The 16,945-nt window shown below is 37.9% G+C and overlaps 3 protein-coding genes across 3 annotated transcripts; 1 reads left to right on the top strand and 2 right to left on the bottom strand.

Annotated features, from left to right (window-relative positions):
* Window positions 1-126: 126 nt before the first annotated feature.
* LOC122330565 (ras-related protein Rab-8B-like) lies at window positions 127-7,161 on the bottom strand. Its single transcript, XM_043227698.1, has 7 exons — window positions 6,941-7,161; window positions 3,710-3,770; window positions 3,141-3,201; window positions 2,983-3,060; window positions 2,637-2,726; window positions 2,274-2,390; window positions 127-1,989 (listed from the first exon to the last, which is right to left on the bottom strand). Exons 1-7 carry the CDS (start codon window positions 7,062-7,064, stop codon window positions 1,897-1,899), a joined length of 624 nt encoding a protein of 207 aa, XP_043083633.1. The 5' UTR covers window positions 7,065-7,161; the 3' UTR covers window positions 127-1,896.
* Window positions 7,162-8,964: 1,803 nt separating this feature from the next.
* rps27l (ribosomal protein S27 like) lies at window positions 8,965-10,573 on the top strand. The gene is made up of 4 exons (XM_043227699.1): window positions 8,965-9,117; window positions 9,934-10,042; window positions 10,139-10,249; window positions 10,367-10,573. Exons 1-4 carry the CDS (start codon window positions 8,992-8,994, stop codon window positions 10,393-10,395), a joined length of 375 nt encoding a protein of 124 aa, XP_043083634.1. The 5' UTR covers window positions 8,965-8,991; the 3' UTR covers window positions 10,396-10,573.
* A 553-nt stretch (window positions 10,574-11,126) lies between these two features.
* dnaja (DnaJ heat shock protein family (Hsp40) member A) lies at window positions 11,127-15,783 on the bottom strand. Its single transcript, XM_043227697.1, has 8 exons — window positions 14,982-15,783; window positions 14,613-14,760; window positions 13,337-13,511; window positions 13,111-13,215; window positions 12,778-13,005; window positions 12,473-12,703; window positions 12,256-12,356; window positions 11,127-11,815 (listed from the first exon to the last, which is right to left on the bottom strand). Exons 2-8 carry the CDS (start codon window positions 14,742-14,744, stop codon window positions 11,603-11,605), a joined length of 1,185 nt encoding a protein of 394 aa, XP_043083632.1. The 5' UTR covers window positions 14,745-14,760; window positions 14,982-15,783; the 3' UTR covers window positions 11,127-11,602.
* Window positions 15,784-16,945: the final 1,162 nt, after the last annotated feature.

Raw genomic sequence — 16,945 nt, 5'->3', positions numbered from 1 at the left:
TGCAAAATGTTTGGAGTTAGCATGTTGTATGAGTGCATTCTGTTTATTGTGGGAATAAGACTGTGTAATAGCACCATCTGCTATTCTGGATGATGAATAAGAAGACAACTTTAGACCAGAGAAAAATAAGCTCAAGACATGTTTATACAGTATTTACTTTGGTTATATGTAGTATAAAAGTCTACAGTTAATAAAACCACACTTCAAATTCTTGTTCACATTGTCTTTGTTAAGGTTTCAACAAGTTTAAATAAGCATACTGTATATTTTCAGGAAACAGGTCGCATTATAGAGTCCAATAACACCACATCATCTCTTAAAAATTCAATCATACAATCACAAATACGAAAAACAAAAATACATGCATAACAATGGTCCCATCTGAATATCAGTGGTCATGATAATGCTACATTTGTCAAAGGGAAATTAAATGAACTCAAAGTAATGGATCCAGTTCCAAGGCATCAAGGTCCCCAATATCAGCACAAGTAGTCGGAAGAGAGAATTCCCAAATGGAGATGTTTTATTGCTGTAATCTGTACTATTTCTTTAGACACAACTATTAGTGCAGTTTTAACAGGAGACTGAAATGTCTCACAGGTTTGAAAACAAAAGTGCTGATTTAACCAGTTGGATTTCACCCTGCATTCATTGACTAAATAACTAAACATAATTACACTACAAGCAAAAAACAACAACAACACATAATACCACTTTTTGGCAATTGTATGTTTCTTTTAAGAGCCTATGGTGAAAAATATGTAAACAGTAAAAAAAAAGATTACTTGTACACTGAGTACATAACCTTATGCACTGGATGCAATTGAACAAAAAATTTGCTAAAATTAGAAATATCAAGCTGGAACAGAAAAAAAACTTTGTTAATGAATTTTCATAAACATGCGTTAGTGGCTTTACTGTTTAACAAAACATACTGTAACACTGACACAAAGACCGTTGTCTCTATACTTGATTTCACATGGCCAAGCAGCCCGTTTTCAAATTAAAACATGAAATGCTAATTGAACAGTTAATGATTATTTTCATATTTTAAAAAAATGTCACAATTTTCACAAATCAGTGCTAGACTGAATTCGAATATAATCCCTACATTTTACCGCCCTAAGGCTAAGGATCTACGGTACAACACAGGCACAATTTCTCAGGTTTAGCTGTGTCAGACACACACTTCCTACTGTGATTTTGCTAAGTAAGACGTGTTCCCTTTGATACCTGACCTGAAGATGTTCCTTCGCCCATCGTGCTCTACAGTCATCGTGTGCTATCTTTGCAACCTTCCTGCAGATGGATTGATGTCCGTCTGTGCTATACATGGACGTGCCTGTGAGGAGAGCTCTTTGAAAACACACATAAAGTGCTTTTACCCACTGGCGTCCCAAAAATGGCCTTTTACAAAGTTTTCTCTATTAAACTTTTTTTTTTTAACCAGTGCAAGAACACAGTGTACATACTGTATAAAAGATACCCAGGAACATATCACAACAAGACAAACTGACTAATTCAGAAATACTGTAAATTATACATCTAAGCCTTCAGCAGCAAATGTTTTAAGATGTGTCTATATAGAATATTTTACAATAACATAAAAAAAAACAAAAAAACATTCGTATTTAATTTTTTTGACACAATCATCACGATTATCACCACACAACAAAGGAAATGTTTCCCATTGTGACTCTACCGCCTAAATCTCTCAAAGCTGCATAATTCCTCTCTTGACTTTAAGGGCTTGGAAAGACGAACCTTCATCTGTTCTTGAGCCTGATAGTCCAGCTCTTTGCAGAGGCTTGTGTGATATGTCGTACCAGCAGAGCATTTCTGGCTGCCGCAGACACACAGCGAGGGAACGTACTGCACACACTTGCCGTAAAAGCGTTACAGCAGAGCACACTTGAAGATGCTGTGCTTTTTAGAGCGTTTCTCTGAAATCTTCACAGGCCCTCCGCTATCTGCTTGACCGCCATCATTCTAGTCAACAGAAAGAGAGAAACATTTTACATTTAGCTTTCTTAAACATATAGCAGTTATAGTCAGAACTGCTAGATATAAACTCGCAATTCTATTTTTTTAATTTTTTATTTAGAGGCAGAAGCGTGCTTCCATAGTAATCGAATTAAGTGCAATTGTTCTATCCGTAACCAGTATCAAACAAACCTTTTTTTTTACCCACAGCAGTGATCATTTGAAAAAGTGATTTAATGATTCATGACTTCTTTTCCGGTTTTACAAAAAAAACTTCAAAAAACACCCACCATTTTTCTGCTAAGTCGAGCCATAATGTCTCTAGCAAGGGTGAAAAAGGCCTCTTCGACATTTACGCTGGTTTTTGCACTTGTTTCCAAAAACTTGATCCCATAATCAATTGCCAGCTGGACAAAAAGTAAAAAAAATTACAACACAGTTATAAACCAAAAACAAAAAAATTCAAACTACAAGATGAAAATAAAAAAACTAAATTAAAATGTAATAATAAATAATACAAATAATAATAAAAATGTAGTGTTACAAGAATAGATGTATGCATTTTATTTGCTCTTCTTATTTTAAATACATTTTCTTATATTATACTTTTTTTAATGATCTATCATTAGCATATTAGACATGAGAGGCCTCACTTTCTCTCCTCTCTCTTTGGACACCTGTCTCCTGTCGTTCATGTCACATTTGTTTCCGAGTATCATCTTCTCTACGTCAGATGATGCATGCTGAAATTAGTAATTGAGAAGTTCAAGCACTGCAAGTTACAGTCAGAAGAAATTAAATTCACAAACAAATGTATCAAATAAACAAATTATATTTGATGTAAATTTACAGAGCGTTTATCAAGCCTATTATACAATGGCCCCTAATATGATCAGACAGCAGTGTCTTAACCAATCAAAAACCAGGACCAAATCTGTTTTATAATGTCAATTATAACGCTACACAAAACAATATGCGAACATTTTCTTCTTCATATACCTCCTCGATGTTGCGTATCCAGTTTTTAATGTTCTCGAACGACTTTTCACTGGTGATGTCATATACCAACATAATGCCCTGAAAACAAAGCAAGCGGAGATATGAAACATCCATCTTCAGCGCTCCTCACTTTCACATACACACGAGTGGTGCTGTACCATAGCGCCTCTGTAGTACGCCGTGGTGATCGTCCTAAATCTTTCCTGTCCTGCCGTGTCCCTGTAAAACAAACACACATATTATATGCGTCCTTGTTCCTTCCTTCCTTTGTCACCCTGCTCGCATTCGTTTACAGTGAATCCCACCCTGCTCTTAATATAAACATCCTGTAAAGTGTGCAGACAGAGAGAGAGGTACGGATGCGCAGCCTGTCCATGACACTATTATCTGCACGTCTCATCCTTCATTAGTCACTGAACAGGGTGCGCGAGCACTGTGACTGCTAACAGGAAGACCAGCCACAACGTGTACTGTGACATCCTTCTTACTCGTCATTCTTCACAGATGACTGATTAAGAACGTTTTTTGCTCCAGTAAGGGTGTCAACTATGACATCCATTTAAAACTTTGAATGAAAATGAACATTTACACTCAACAAGTTGCATCGTGTTTAATGATGTTTTCATTCGTCTCTGCTTCAAATATCTCTGAAGATGAAGTGTAAATGATATAAGGTATATCAAACAGGACTTAGCGCTGCATATTCAAGGCCGACAAAACGACTCACCATATCTGCAGCTTGATTTTCTTCCCATTCAGCTCAATAGTTCTGATTTTGAAATCAATTCCTGGCAACAGAGAAAAAGAGAAACATCGTCAGATCTTCAATGACTGGCACCACATGCAATCAATGGTACAATCAATGTTTCTCTGCAGTGGTGAAGATATAATGAGATGTTTCCAGTTCCTGGGGTTAAATGCTCCTCTTGCCATTTTTCACCCTGCTGGTTGTATAAAATTGCTTGCTTTTCTGTTTTCCAGTTTGCCTCACAAAAATGCTGTGTGTCACGCATCAATAAGATGTTTGGTTTTATTCTGCATATACTGCATGGCTTCCCGAGCCTATTAATGCTTTGAGAGATGATTGGTTTGCGATCAAGATGGAGGATTCAAAGCTTATTTATGATGCAAAATGTGGCATTTAGTAGACACCTAGACAAACCAATTACATGATATGTCTTACACTCGATACAACTCGTCAAATGAGTGACTCTGTATTTTGGTTTTCCCGTTTGAACTCATTTCATCTTTTAACTATCTAATGTCATACTGTCCAACAAAAGGTGTGATCATATTAGTTTTTCAGGCAAATAAAGGTCCACCGATTGGCCAAACGCTTACCGGCTACCAGGCATTTGTGAATAAAACACTGTTTCCATCTAATGAGTCACTTCCTGATTAACTTGCGCTAAATATCACAAAGAAAATAATAAATTGCTGCAGTAGAAGAAGGCACTGTATATAATACTGTTTGCATGCAATAAATTACGAGCTTCAGAGCGTGCAGATGAAATGTGGTAATGTTATCTTATTTCCCCAGCATGCTGTTTAGGAAAGCAGTCCTGGGAAATAATTATAACAAAGTACTTTGACGAGACGTTGCTCATTTTTGAAAACTATCATTTCAGATGCCTGCTAATGAAATACATCAATGAGATCCAAATAAGCTATCCCGTTGCAAAGACGGGTCTTTTTGGTGTGCATTAAGGAATTTATTTGGTAAAAGTGTTTCTATCACGTTTTCCTATGTGACATTTATCCTATTTTCATGTTGAAAAAAAACAGCATTCGGTAGTTAGGTATATCTTGAAGCATGGCTGCTGGTTTGAGCCGGTCCTCAGCCGGTCCTGAACAGGAACTAATTGCTTAGGACCAGCACAAGACCAGCTGGACCAGCTTAAACCATTACATGACCAGCTAAACACCATCTAAAGACCAGCCAAAAACCATCAGTCATTCTTCAAAACATACCTAACCAACATATGTTGTTTTAGTTGAGTGCATATGGTTTTTATGTGCATTTTTAATATTTATTTGCATATTGGCATTTACATCCAATGTTCTTTTGTTATGCTATATCCCAAAATGGGCACAAAAACATGTGGATAGAAACCCAGCTAATGATACAAATGTTTATGCCATGTACATTCAGTTATGTATAGCAAAAGCTTTAAGCAACAACTATGACGAGAAGCATAATTTCATTTACACAGCCCTGAAAGAAACACACACGGTCACAGGAAGCAGAGGTGGGACACTCAGAGAAGTATGGGGAAGTATGCAGAGCGGCCACAACTGCATGGGGTCGTGGACGTCCTGGCACAAGAAAGCAGATGCCAGTCAAATGCTCGGCTGCATTGGCGGAAGAATGCTGAGATGGGCTGAGTGAACATCACGAGAGCATGATGGGGATTCAAACAGTACAGCCCTCTGTTCACGGTCAAGTCTACGATGACCCGCACAAAGGAGCCGTACTTTCCCCAGTCCTGATGCTGTCACCAAAACGCTGTTCGTGCAGACCGGCCGTGATGGTTTCGAACACCACAACGTCAACATTTTCAGCGAAATCGCTGCTTTTCACAGGGGAACGCTGCAGATAAATGGGCTGCAAATACAACTAAAGTCTGAAAGAAAGTCAAGGCTCAGAGACCCCATTGCAAGACAGCATCGCAAACAAAGGCGGAGGGGGCGGTGACGTTTTAATCAGATGGAAAAACTGACAAAGGAAATGACTAAACTCTCTGTGCAGGCAGACGAAAGACAAATGTGCAACATTCAGACACACACACACACAAACACACAAACACACAGCTGAGAAAATCCTTTTCTCATGCAGTATTTTGTCTAAAAATCTTGTAAATGCACTTGAAATTGTACAGATATTTAAGATATTAAAAAATGTATTTTGTTGTTTTATGTAAAAATGGATCATCTGAATCATATATACATGAAGGTTCTTTATCAGCATCTATGGTTCCATTAAAAAAAGGCACATCGATGCATCCTTATCATTCATTAAATGGTTCTTTAAACTGGAAAAAGTTTACACTTAAGTCTTTACACTTATGTTTATATACATAAATACATATATATTATTTTTTTTACATTTCTTGTTTGTCTATGCTGATTGAAGAAAACAGAGTAAATATTTCTAAAATCAAAATAAAAAAGAGCTTCTTCACTCTGGATATGTAACATAGTTTATCACAAGTTTTCTGCATTGTGAAGAAGCACATTTCTTTTTCTCACCGTCAAAGAATAACGACTCATTATATGGGAAACGGCGTCTGCTTATGGCTTTAAACCTAAATTCTGCAACAAAACATCTATCAGCAATGCTCTGAGTGGCTTGAGTCCATCAGCGTGAACACAAAATGCCTACACAGCCCAATACACTGTTTATGTTTCCCTCGTGTAGACTCCTGTATGAACTTGTAAGGCCATTAGTGAGCGGGTTTCACGGGATAAAAGTAGATACAGCTCTGCTCAGCAAAATATGACCCTCACACCTTCACAGAGCCGACAGCATTGTTTCCAGCTGTACCTATATCTGTACGTCAATATATACAGATAAACAAAAAAACTGTCAAAATGCAGGAATAAACCGTCTAGCTTGTGTTTTTTCATAGTAAAAGCTTAGAAATTTAAATAAAATGTACATTTAAATAAACAAAGTGTATGTGTGTTATGGCTATACGTGTACGAGCTTTTAAAAATATCTGTCTGCAGCTGTATGTACTCAAAGGCCTATGCATTTCTAAATGAATCCAGATGTTTTAGTTTTACACACAATCACACGATTGATTAAAAACCCCACAGGTGCATTTTAAACCCACTTGATCATCACGACTAGCACTAGAAACTGAATTATTACAGCTCTGCTGCATCTGACCCCTATTGTCCCGCGGATAACGGGACACCGTCCGGTACCTTCCACCCAGATCACCGGTGAACTGACCGATTGTGGAGATGAAGGTGGTGTTAAACGCGTCCTCGCTGAATCTGAACAGGAGACATGTCTTCCCCACTCCGCTGTCTCCTATTAGCAAGAGTTTGAAAAGGTAGTCGTAGGTCTTCGCCATTTACCGAGCCGGTGTTTCCTTTATGAATGACAGCGCGCGGTTTCCCTTGTTCGTGGCATTGACACAAAAATCACAGGGTCTCGAGCGGGGGCGGAGCCTCGTGGCGTGACGTCGGCGCGCGTCTCCCCTGTGATTGGTCAGTGTCGTTTCTAGGAGGACAGTGACACGGAACCCTGAGCCGTACTGTACTGCACACATGCAAGGTATTTAAATATTACTGAAACATCTTTAAATATATATCTCACTGAAAAAAATGTTGTGTGTGCGCCTGGTATTTATTTTTTAGGTCCTCGTGAGGAAACAACTTTATAAAATATACAGGATTACATTTTGTGCCAGTAGTTTCCTGTAAGGGGCTTGTTTAGGTGTAGTGTTGATGTAGGACAGTAACACATACACTCTATGCATTGTCCCCATAAAACGTGTGTGTGTGTGTGTGTGTGTGTGTGTGTGTGTGTGTGTCTCACAGACTAAAATGTGACCCTGGTCCAAAACCAGTGATAAGGGTCATTTTATTCAAATAAAATTAGATTTTTACATCATATGAAAGCTTTGGTGTGGTTTGATATCGCACAAGATTTGAAAATTTTGAAACCTGGGTGAAAATAATAATAATAATAATAATAATATATATATATATATATATATATATATATATATATATATATATATATATATATATATATATATATACATTTTTTTTCCAAATGACGTAATTGCATAGCCTATCACTAATCAAAAATTGTTTTGATATATTTCTGGTGGGAAATTACAAAATATCTTACTGTAACATGATCTTTATTTATAATTATGACCCATACAGTATATTGTTGGCTATTGCTACAAATAAACCTGTGCAACTTATGTTTACTGGTCTAAACCAGTAATGTTTTTTCCCTTCATGTTTACAAAAATAAGGCACATTTATAAAGGTTACTTAAACGTCCTAACTGAACCATAGCCCTGTCTGTGAAACCATCCCTACATTTTTTTATTATATTTATTTATTATAAGGGCTTTTATGTATTTGATCAGGTATATGATATGTATAATACCCATCAGATATGTAGACTATTTGTATATACCCTTCATTTATTTTTAATTATTAAATTTTGTGATATGTGTGTGTGCCTAAATAAAAGACCTTTAAAAAAACAGACTAAAATAGATGATTAATACCACTAACTGACTCACAAATGACAATTTCCAAATATAGTTATATGTGTTACTCAGAATAACTCGTGAATCTATAATAATAAATACAATTATATCCAAACGGATTATTTGCTTGTCTATTTGACAACAGTTCCTTCGTTTACTGTCCAGGAGGCCTACTAAACATAATGGTAGCGGTGCTGTCATTGAACAACCGCTAGGGGGCGCAGTCACAAGATCCTCCAGATGAGATCAATAATAGATGCAGGCTTACTCAAAGTTTGCAATTCGTTTAAATAAGAGCACATAATAACACAAACAATTAAAATGAACAAGTAAATGTGTCCCGTAGGAACTACTGCTAAAAAAACATTAAGCCCCGCGCCTTTCGAAATTAAATTTTGAAGTGATATCAAGGTTGCCAGTACGCGAGATATTAATCCAGAAGGTTAACTTTTTTCTTTCTTTCTTGTTTTTTAAATTACAAATTGTAATTGTACATGTTCTTCTTTATCATTATTATTATTATTATTATTATTATTATTATTATTATTATTATTATTATTATGTCGCTATATATCCACCCTATAGGCTTTACATATTGCGTAGAGCTGATGGCAATCGATGTTCCTCGTCGAGATTTGAGGTGATGAATAGCTACATCACTTACAGTCGTCGAGCTGATGTAATATTTCGGAAATATCTGTAATGTTGTCAGGTTTTATAAGGTCTAATGTATAAAGGCGTGTTTTATTGTGGAGCATGCCTGGGCATGTCTCTCCCGATCCGCTTTATGAAGCTGCGCCTGGCAACCCCGCAGTTACCCGAGAGACTCGAGGAAAGCAGCAGCAGCAGCGAGAGACACGAATGCGAATATCAGCAGCTCCCGACAATGCCTGTGAGTGGGTTTGCTCGACTGGACAACGATTCCCGCGCGTGACAGTCGTTGACACGCGCCCCGCCGTCCGGCGTTTTGATATTTATCCGGTCGCTGGTGATTTTAGCCGCGCGACAAACACGGGAAAGTTTGTGATTTCACGTGGCGCTGCTCGGGTTCAGACGGGGCCTAATGTTTCACTTTGCGCGAGACGTGTTTAAGCGCGAGACGTGAGCTTTTGTTTGTCATTTTGAAAGTACGGTATCATAGCTTTCGGGTTGGCAGTGATGGGAGTGATCAATACTGCCGTTAAACAGTGTTTGTTTTTGTGTGCAAAGCAGCGTGGTGTTAATGTATAACGATACTGCGGCAGTGCACGTATAAATACAAACTAGTGCCGACTAGGTTTTGATTGTCGTATCGTCGGAGATGGTATATTAACGTTTATAGGGTGTGTGAGAGAAATGCATTCGATTATAAATGTCTAAACATTAATATTTGGATTACACGCATTTAAAATGTAATTTTATGTAAGCCTTTTTTATGTAAAATTTCCAAAAGTCACATTTAAAATGTCAAAATTATTACTAATTAGTATTTAAAATATATTATTTATATTTAATGAAGAATGAAACAAATTATGTAATCAAAAGTTTCTATATTTACATTTTTATACACTTTATGTATGTGTGTATATATATATATATATATATATATATGTGTGTGTGTGTATGTATATATGTATATATTATGTGTGTATATATATTATTATTATACACAAACACATTTTAAATCATTAGAAATGTGTAATATTTAACTCTCTTTTTTTTTCCCCAGCTGGCCAAAGATCTGCTGAACCCGTCCTTTGATTTTGAGAGAAGGCAACATAAGAAGAAAAGGCTTGTGCAGAGTCCCAACTCGTACTTCATGGATGTGAAATGCCCAGGTTTGAGATCTTTCAGAAGAACCGTCTGTCTGTGTTCTTGTGGAGAAATGCAGCCGCTTGCAGGAGCTCTAATCTTTGCTGCTTCTCTCCACGCAGGCTGTTATAAGATCACGACTGTGTTCAGTCATGCGCAGACGGTTGTGTTGTGCGTTGGCTGTTCGACGGTGCTCTGCCAGCCCACAGGAGGAAAAGCAAGGCTGACCGAGGGTGTGTATTTGCTCAATGATTGTAAAACATCCAGCCTCTATGGGTTGTACTTTTGAACCATAATTACAAATATATATGAGAGAGGGAGTATCTCAAGCTACCTTTTTCTTCTAATAGGTTGTTCTTTCAGAAGAAAGCAGCACTGAGAAGGATGAAAAAGGAGTGATGCTTTGAATACAAAGAATTGTGCGACTTCCCAATGCCTTACTTTTCATTGATTACAATGAATGAACTTGAATAATGTGATTATGAATGGTGCGTGGCAGGTTCTTTCTACCATGCTATCAGTTCAGTGCTTCTGAATAAAGTTTCTTCTGCATGACACAGCTGCATCCTGCCCTTTAATTCAAACATATTCTAAACTTTTTTTTTTTTTTGGTTTAATTTCTCATCTCATGCAATGATGCCTTGACGTGACGTTATGTAATATTTAACATCTATATTTTGTTTTTAAACGCTACCCATCTGCATTACTACGATTCCAGTGTTTAGAATAAATTCTGCTATGTGTTTATAAAATATTATATTAAAAAAAACCTGTGATGTAAAGATGCATCATTACTCCAGTCTTCAGTGTCGCGTGATCCCTCAATAATCATTCTAATGTCCTGATTTGAGTTTATCATTATAAAAATTTAAAACCTGTGCACTTAATATTTTATAGAATATGTGAAAAGCATTCTTTTAATAGAAGTGTTTATCGCATCAAACTGATGCCCACTTGTTCATTTAAAGGCACTGATCTCTTAAAAATAGAGTCACCGACCCCAGAGAAGAGGGTTTTTAAATCTAAAATTAGCTAGAGTATTAAACTTTATTAAATATTTTTGAGATTGCTTTCGTTCAGTTGCAATTATGTATATTCAAGCAAAAGGAGGCGCTGTAATGACGTTTTTAATTTGTGAAAATAAAACATTTTAAAGAAGGAAACAACACATTAAACACAAGGTGTGTCCCATTCTTAGAAAACGTACAAATGCAGATTTTCCACTGGCCAAAACAAACAGAAAAAGCACATCTAAAGATTAACATACAAAAGGGAACGCACTCAAACATACGCATGCACGTTAAGTCGCTATTAAACTCCATCTGTAAATGACTGAAACGTTTACCCAAAATAGTTGCTTTAAATGTCTCTTAACGCTCATGTATGGTGGTAACCGCCAACCACTCCTGAGTGCTTCAGGACACGGACTCTTCGGAAAGAAGACCTCCGACGCTGGCGGGAAAATGGTCCGTTTCGTAAGGCTTGGTGGCGGCATTCCTGCTGTATGTATCACGCAGCAAGAACTAAATTTAACCGGCCTATTGTTGAGTGTATATCTGCAGTCCAGTGTTTCCTCTATGTGACGTTTACTGAGTCTGGCACTGGACGCTCTGCCTGGGGCCGTCGTCTTCACTGTAGGCTTCGCCGCTGCGGTTTCTCTTTTGATTTTCATAGTCTACTTCACAGAGGTCGACCTCTTCCATGTCATCTGACATCATGAAGTGATCTCTGACTGGAAGTAACCTCTCCAGGTCGGGCAGCATGTGCTCAGGTAGCCAGTGTTTATCCGGGAACTCGATCTAAGGGAATAGAAAAGACTTCTGTAAGATGTGGCAGATCCAACACAAGTTATAATTTAATCATTGTTTGCTTTTACAAATCACTGGGGTTTTTTCCCCCTCTATTATTTATTTGTATATTAGTAGTGTCAAAAGATTAATGTGTGTGCGCTGTATATATTTAAGGTATATAAGCAAAACTTAAATACAAATAGAAATAAAATTAAATAGATCAAATATAATAATATTATACTAAGACATTAAACAAAAAAATAAGAACAAGAAATGAAGTAAATAATTTTAATTTAATATTAGTAACTAATAACTTTAGTGGTAGTAGGCCATCTACTTATGGTTTGCTTCCAGAAGATGCAAAGTAACATTAAATCAAATAAACAGTATTAAAATAAAAGCAACTAAACATAATAAAAGTGATATAATCAAATTAGGTAGAGACTTACCTCAAACTTTATGATAAGAAGCCCTTTCTCATAAGGGTCTCTGTACACAGGCATGCCCTCATTGTGAATACATTTTACATCATTAGGTTTTATTACTTGACCTAAAACAAGAAAAAATCAAATTCAAATCAATCCAAATTTAAATACTGGATGTACTAAATATCACTGGAACTCTCCCTCAAATATTACTCGCATATAAATAGTATATAGGGCATACCTGGAGGTGAGTTGATGAGCAGCAATCGGTTATCCAGCGTATGAACTGATTTTTTAAAGCCACACAGCGCCTCCACCAGCTTGATCTTCATCTTCATGACCAGGTTGTCATCTTGTCTTTGGAAGACGGGGTGTTCTTTAATGTCAAGTACAATTATAACATCCCCAGGCTCCAGTCCGGGCTCTTGATCTCCTTCTCCGTGGAACGTGATCTTCTGACCGTCCTTCATTCCTGTGACAAAGACCATTATTCACACGCGTCTAGAATACTTCGCAAAGGCCTGGTATTCAGCGAGGTTCCTCTACCTTTGTCGATATGGACTTCGAGAATCTTCTTCTTGCGCTCCACTTTGTGTCCGTTGCAGGTCTTGCAGCGATCCTTGGAGCTGAACCTCTCTCCCTGTCCCTGGCAGTCGGAGCACATGCTCTGAATCTGCTGGATCATTCCCGGGCCGATCTGCTGCACCTGGACCTGAACCCCTTTTCCTTTGCAGGTGGAGCATTTTTCAATTGTGCCCTTTTTGCCTCCGTAACCTGCAAGACAGGTCCTTAAATCTTTAAAAATCGCCGCTGGGTCTTGAATTACAATAGCATTGTAACGGTTTTGCGACTGAAGGAACCTTCTAGCAACCTTCTTACCTTCGCATTTCTCGCAGATCACGTTCTTCTGAAGGCCGAGTTTTCTCGTTGAGCCGTTGTATAATTCCTCCAGTGTGACTCCAAGCTGGTGGACCACGTTCTTACCTGAATAAAGGAAGACGGGTAACACGGTGTTAGCTACCAACCGCCTGAACACTGCATAAAGACTATTTTTGGTTTTCATGTGGGGAGACTTTGCAGAACCTAGTGTAGCAAAAAAACTCACCTCTCCTTTCTCTCTGCATTCTGCCTCCGCCGCCAAAAAACATGTTGAAAATGTCCATGGGAGATCCTCCTCCTCCCATGCCTCCCTCCTTTATGGCTTGTTCACCTCCTTGGTCATACAAATCCCTCTTTTTTGGATCTGACAGGACCTCGTAGGCTTGCGATATCAGTTTAAACTGGAGGACAGAAAAGATGTTCATTTTAATAATGCATGCCTAAACACAGGCTATCATGTTTCTGTTATTTTCTGTAACAGTTCATTTTTAAATTACGTCGGCCATTTATTTTGCATTCCTTTTTTACTTTTTCCTCCATCACTTTGTATTAGGATGAATTTTTTATTAGTTTTATCATTTTATGTGTGTTTATATATTTTTGAAAACCGGCAAGTTCGTCTTTTTCTCTCAATCTCAACAAATATCTAAATAAAACATTATTTTAAGGCCTGATTCTTCACATTAACGAACCGTTTACTGTGACTTCTGCTTCTGTTTGCTGCTTATGAATAGTGGGTGTTAAGTTTAGGTAAGTTTTGCCCAAACCCCCCCAAAAACAACAACTTTATTCAACAATTAGTCTCCTCTGCATCACCATAAGGCCATTTTGTTATCTGCAACAACACAAATACATTTTCCATGTTGTTTTCTCTTTGATTTGAATGAAACCAACGGATCTGCATATCAGTTATCAGTCTCTTTTCCTTTTTTGAAAGCCATGAAAACACTACTGTTCAGTTTTTCTTTAGCTTTTTGCACAAACGGCCCATTTTTGCAGTCCTCTCCCATTCACTGCTCTTTCGAAATGAACCCAACTATGACGACTTCCGGCTAAGAAACCCGGGAATGTGAAAAAGGGTCCACTGGGCAGGATAAGTGGTGTGCAATATGCTCGTGCAAAATATGTGCTTTATAAGTTAGAAATAGCTAGCATGTTAATAACAGGCACTCTTATAAGAAACTAGTTAATAGTGAGTCTCGGGCCTATACTAAAGTGTAGCCAACACAAAATAGTAGGTAAAATATAATAATTTAACTAAATTGTGATTTTTAGTTTCTTCATTTACTGTCTAAGGCTTCGCGTGTTTACTGCTTTATTCAAAACAATAACAACGAAAAGAAATCAGATAAAAATAACACTTAAAAATACGCTTTGCGTCCATATATGCAGGCAAATCCCAGGACACTTCCAGAAAGTTCCTCTCGTTTCTGTCGCTGTCATTCATCAGGCGACGCGTAACACGACACGGTTTCCGCTCGCGGCGCAGCGCCTCCACTTACTTTCTCGCCTTCGTCCGGGTTTTTATCCGGGTGATATTTCAGCGCCAGCTTCCGATACGCTTTCTTGATCTCGTCCACCGAGGCTTTGGGACTGACGCCGAGCAGGTCGTAGAAACCGGTTTCTCGAACCATCTTTGACCGGAATCAGCTACAGAGTGGAGGGACACAACAAATCAACAGCCCTGCCTACGACACAGTTAAAAAGCTCGATCCACCGTTTAATAAACGCACACGAAACGAGCGGACGCTTGAATTAGGTTTAATTTGAAAGCTAACGTCTCTCTCAAACCGTCAGATGACGAGTGAACGGCTCTGGAGAGAGCGCTTCAAATAAAGCTTCGTGTACGTTATGAGTTTGATAATACTCACAGGAGTAAAGCAAGAGGAGAAGCCGGCTCGCCGCGTCGCGTCGGGTTCGTCTCCGCTCGCGTGACTGTCGTACTGCCGCTGGACGCAGCGCGCGCTGTCGCTCTTATATAAACCGCGGCGCTCCAGAACCTTCTCGAGCTCCGGCACCGGAACCTTCCACCAGAAGAATAGGACAGAAGGGCACGTGGCGTTTGAGCCGTTTGCGCGGTATCCAAAGCGATCGCGACTAACTTCACGCGTGTCAGAATGGGATCGCGCGGTGCTTTAATTAAAGTTAAAACGCGCAAAGTGGGTAGTTTTGTTTGCGTTCTGTAAAATAAACGCGGTGCGTGCGCGAACGTGGCAAAACGAAGGCAGAAAAAAATGTATGTCGGATATCGGCGTATCAGAGGCAGAACGCAGCAAGTTATTGAAGTTGTCGTTTTATTTGTATAGCGCTTCGGTGTCGTTACAAAAATATATTTGCGTTCAGGTTTGTTCTGACAATTGCTCAGCAGAGGTCGCTCTTTAACAAGGTAAACTTTTCAGGAGGCTAAATGATGATGGTGGATATGATAAGTACAAGGGGTGAGAACCAAATTAAATGGAGATGTGTGTGTGTATGTATATAAATATATACGTGTGTGTGTATATATATGTACTTGTATATGTATATCTGTCCTGTCTCTTTTAAAAATTTCTGAGAGAATGAGCATGTTAATAAATGAACATCAACATGTCTGCCGAAGTCTGTTTATAGTCTTTCTCTTTGTATCATGAGCTCAAATGCTAGGGTTGTGCTCAACTGTAGCAGACGGACCAGAGTCCCTCCTTCATCTGAGTTACATCTCGCTACAGAAATCAGCCTCTGCTTCTTCAGACCGAAAGATCGTGGCTCCTCTCGACTCTTCAGTGTTGAGTTCAGACTTCATAAACTCCAGAGCCAAGCTCCACTCAAATGTTATGTTAAATTGCTTTTAAGCTTCCTCAGAGCTAACTTTGAGTTGCAATAAATACGATTATTTGATTATTATTTGACCGAGCTGCCTGTGTGTGTTAATTATGACTAGACCAAGGCCAAACGCTTAAACTGCTATGACTTTCTGGACTTTCATTGTATTAACACAAGGAGCCATAAAACATTTCACTTGATGCCCACAACCGCTTCCTGGACACTTTTCTTCTGTTTTATGTCTTTTATTTTTTTAATTCTGCTGAATCTGTCAAAGGTCTTCTAGATGTGTGCTTTAATAGTTTGTCTTTAATATAACTTTCATTTTCAGACATTTTGCATGAGAAAGTAATGCAATATAGACATACGGTATATATACTACATAAATGACAAAACAGTCCATAAATAGTGTCTCATGTGGTTTCTTGAAGAAATGTGAGATGTGAGTTATAATCAATTAAATATAACTACTATGCATTATTACTATATCAACAAACAAATATGTATGTGATCTCTTTGTATGGGAAATGATTGTCTGTTCTGACACTCGCTCAACAGAGGGCACTCTTTAACACATTTTCAGGCAGATAATAGATGAAAGATCTTGTTATAGGACCATGAGGTCAATATACCAGTTCTTATAATATAAACAAATTGTTGTTCATATTATAAGAACTGGTATATTGACCCATGGTTCTATAACAAGACCCTTCATCTGTTATATAATGTAAATAATAAATAATTGTTTATATAGTATTTCAGTACATGTATTAACAGACGAATATAAACAGGCAGAGTCTAAATATTGCTTAATGACTGCATTTTTTTATTTCTTTTGTTTACTGAGCTAATGCTATTTTCTTTCCACTGACCTTCAAATAATTTGTGTATAAAAACAAATAACACATTACTGTGTTTATTAAGCCCTTGTCTATAGAACTGAAATAATACCATATCAAATTTTCACTCAATGCTCTGCATATTTTGTATGTCTCTTTTTGTTGGAATAAAATCACACAATTCCACAGCCAGA

This window comes from Puntigrus tetrazona, chromosome 25 (genome assembly GCF_018831695.1).
Source record: "Puntigrus tetrazona isolate hp1 chromosome 25, ASM1883169v1, whole genome shotgun sequence".
Taxonomy (NCBI): Eukaryota; Metazoa; Chordata; class Actinopteri; order Cypriniformes; family Cyprinidae; genus Puntigrus; species Puntigrus tetrazona.
This window is presented reverse-complemented; position numbering and strand designations above follow the sequence as displayed.

Bases quoted from the DNA above. Each gene is read 5' to 3' on its own strand.
- LOC122330565 (XM_043227698.1), bottom strand. From the start codon at position 7,064: ATGGCGAAGACCTACGACTACCTTTTCAAACTCTTGCTAATAGGAGAC. The intron at 3,202-3,709 runs GTGAGTCGTTTT...TTTGTTTTACAG, and splicing joins AAAATCAAGCTGCAGATATG to GGACACGGCAGGACAGGAAA. The intron at 1,990-2,273 runs GTGGGTGTTTTT...TCTGTTGACTAG, and splicing joins CTCGACTTAGCAGAAAAATG to AATGATGGCGGTCAAGCAGA.
- rps27l (XM_043227699.1), top strand. From the start codon at position 8,992: ATGTCTCTCCCGATCCGCTTTATGAAGCTGCGCCTGGCAACCCCGCAG. The intron at 10,043-10,138 runs GTTTGAGATCTT...CTCTCCACGCAG, and splicing joins CATGGATGTGAAATGCCCAG to GCTGTTATAAGATCACGACT. The intron at 10,250-10,366 runs GTGTGTATTTGC...TTCTTCTAATAG, and splicing joins AAAAGCAAGGCTGACCGAGG to GTTGTTCTTTCAGAAGAAAG.
- dnaja (XM_043227697.1), bottom strand. From the start codon at position 14,744: ATGGTTCGAGAAACCGGTTTCTACGACCTGCTCGGCGTCAGTCCCAAA. The intron at 13,512-14,612 runs GTAAGTGGAGGC...TCTGTCCTCCAG, and splicing joins ACCCGGACGAAGGCGAGAAA to TTTAAACTGATATCGCAAGC. The intron at 12,704-12,777 runs GTAGAGGAACCT...TCTTTGTCACAG, and splicing joins CGAAGTCCATATCGACAAAG to GAATGAAGGACGGTCAGAAG.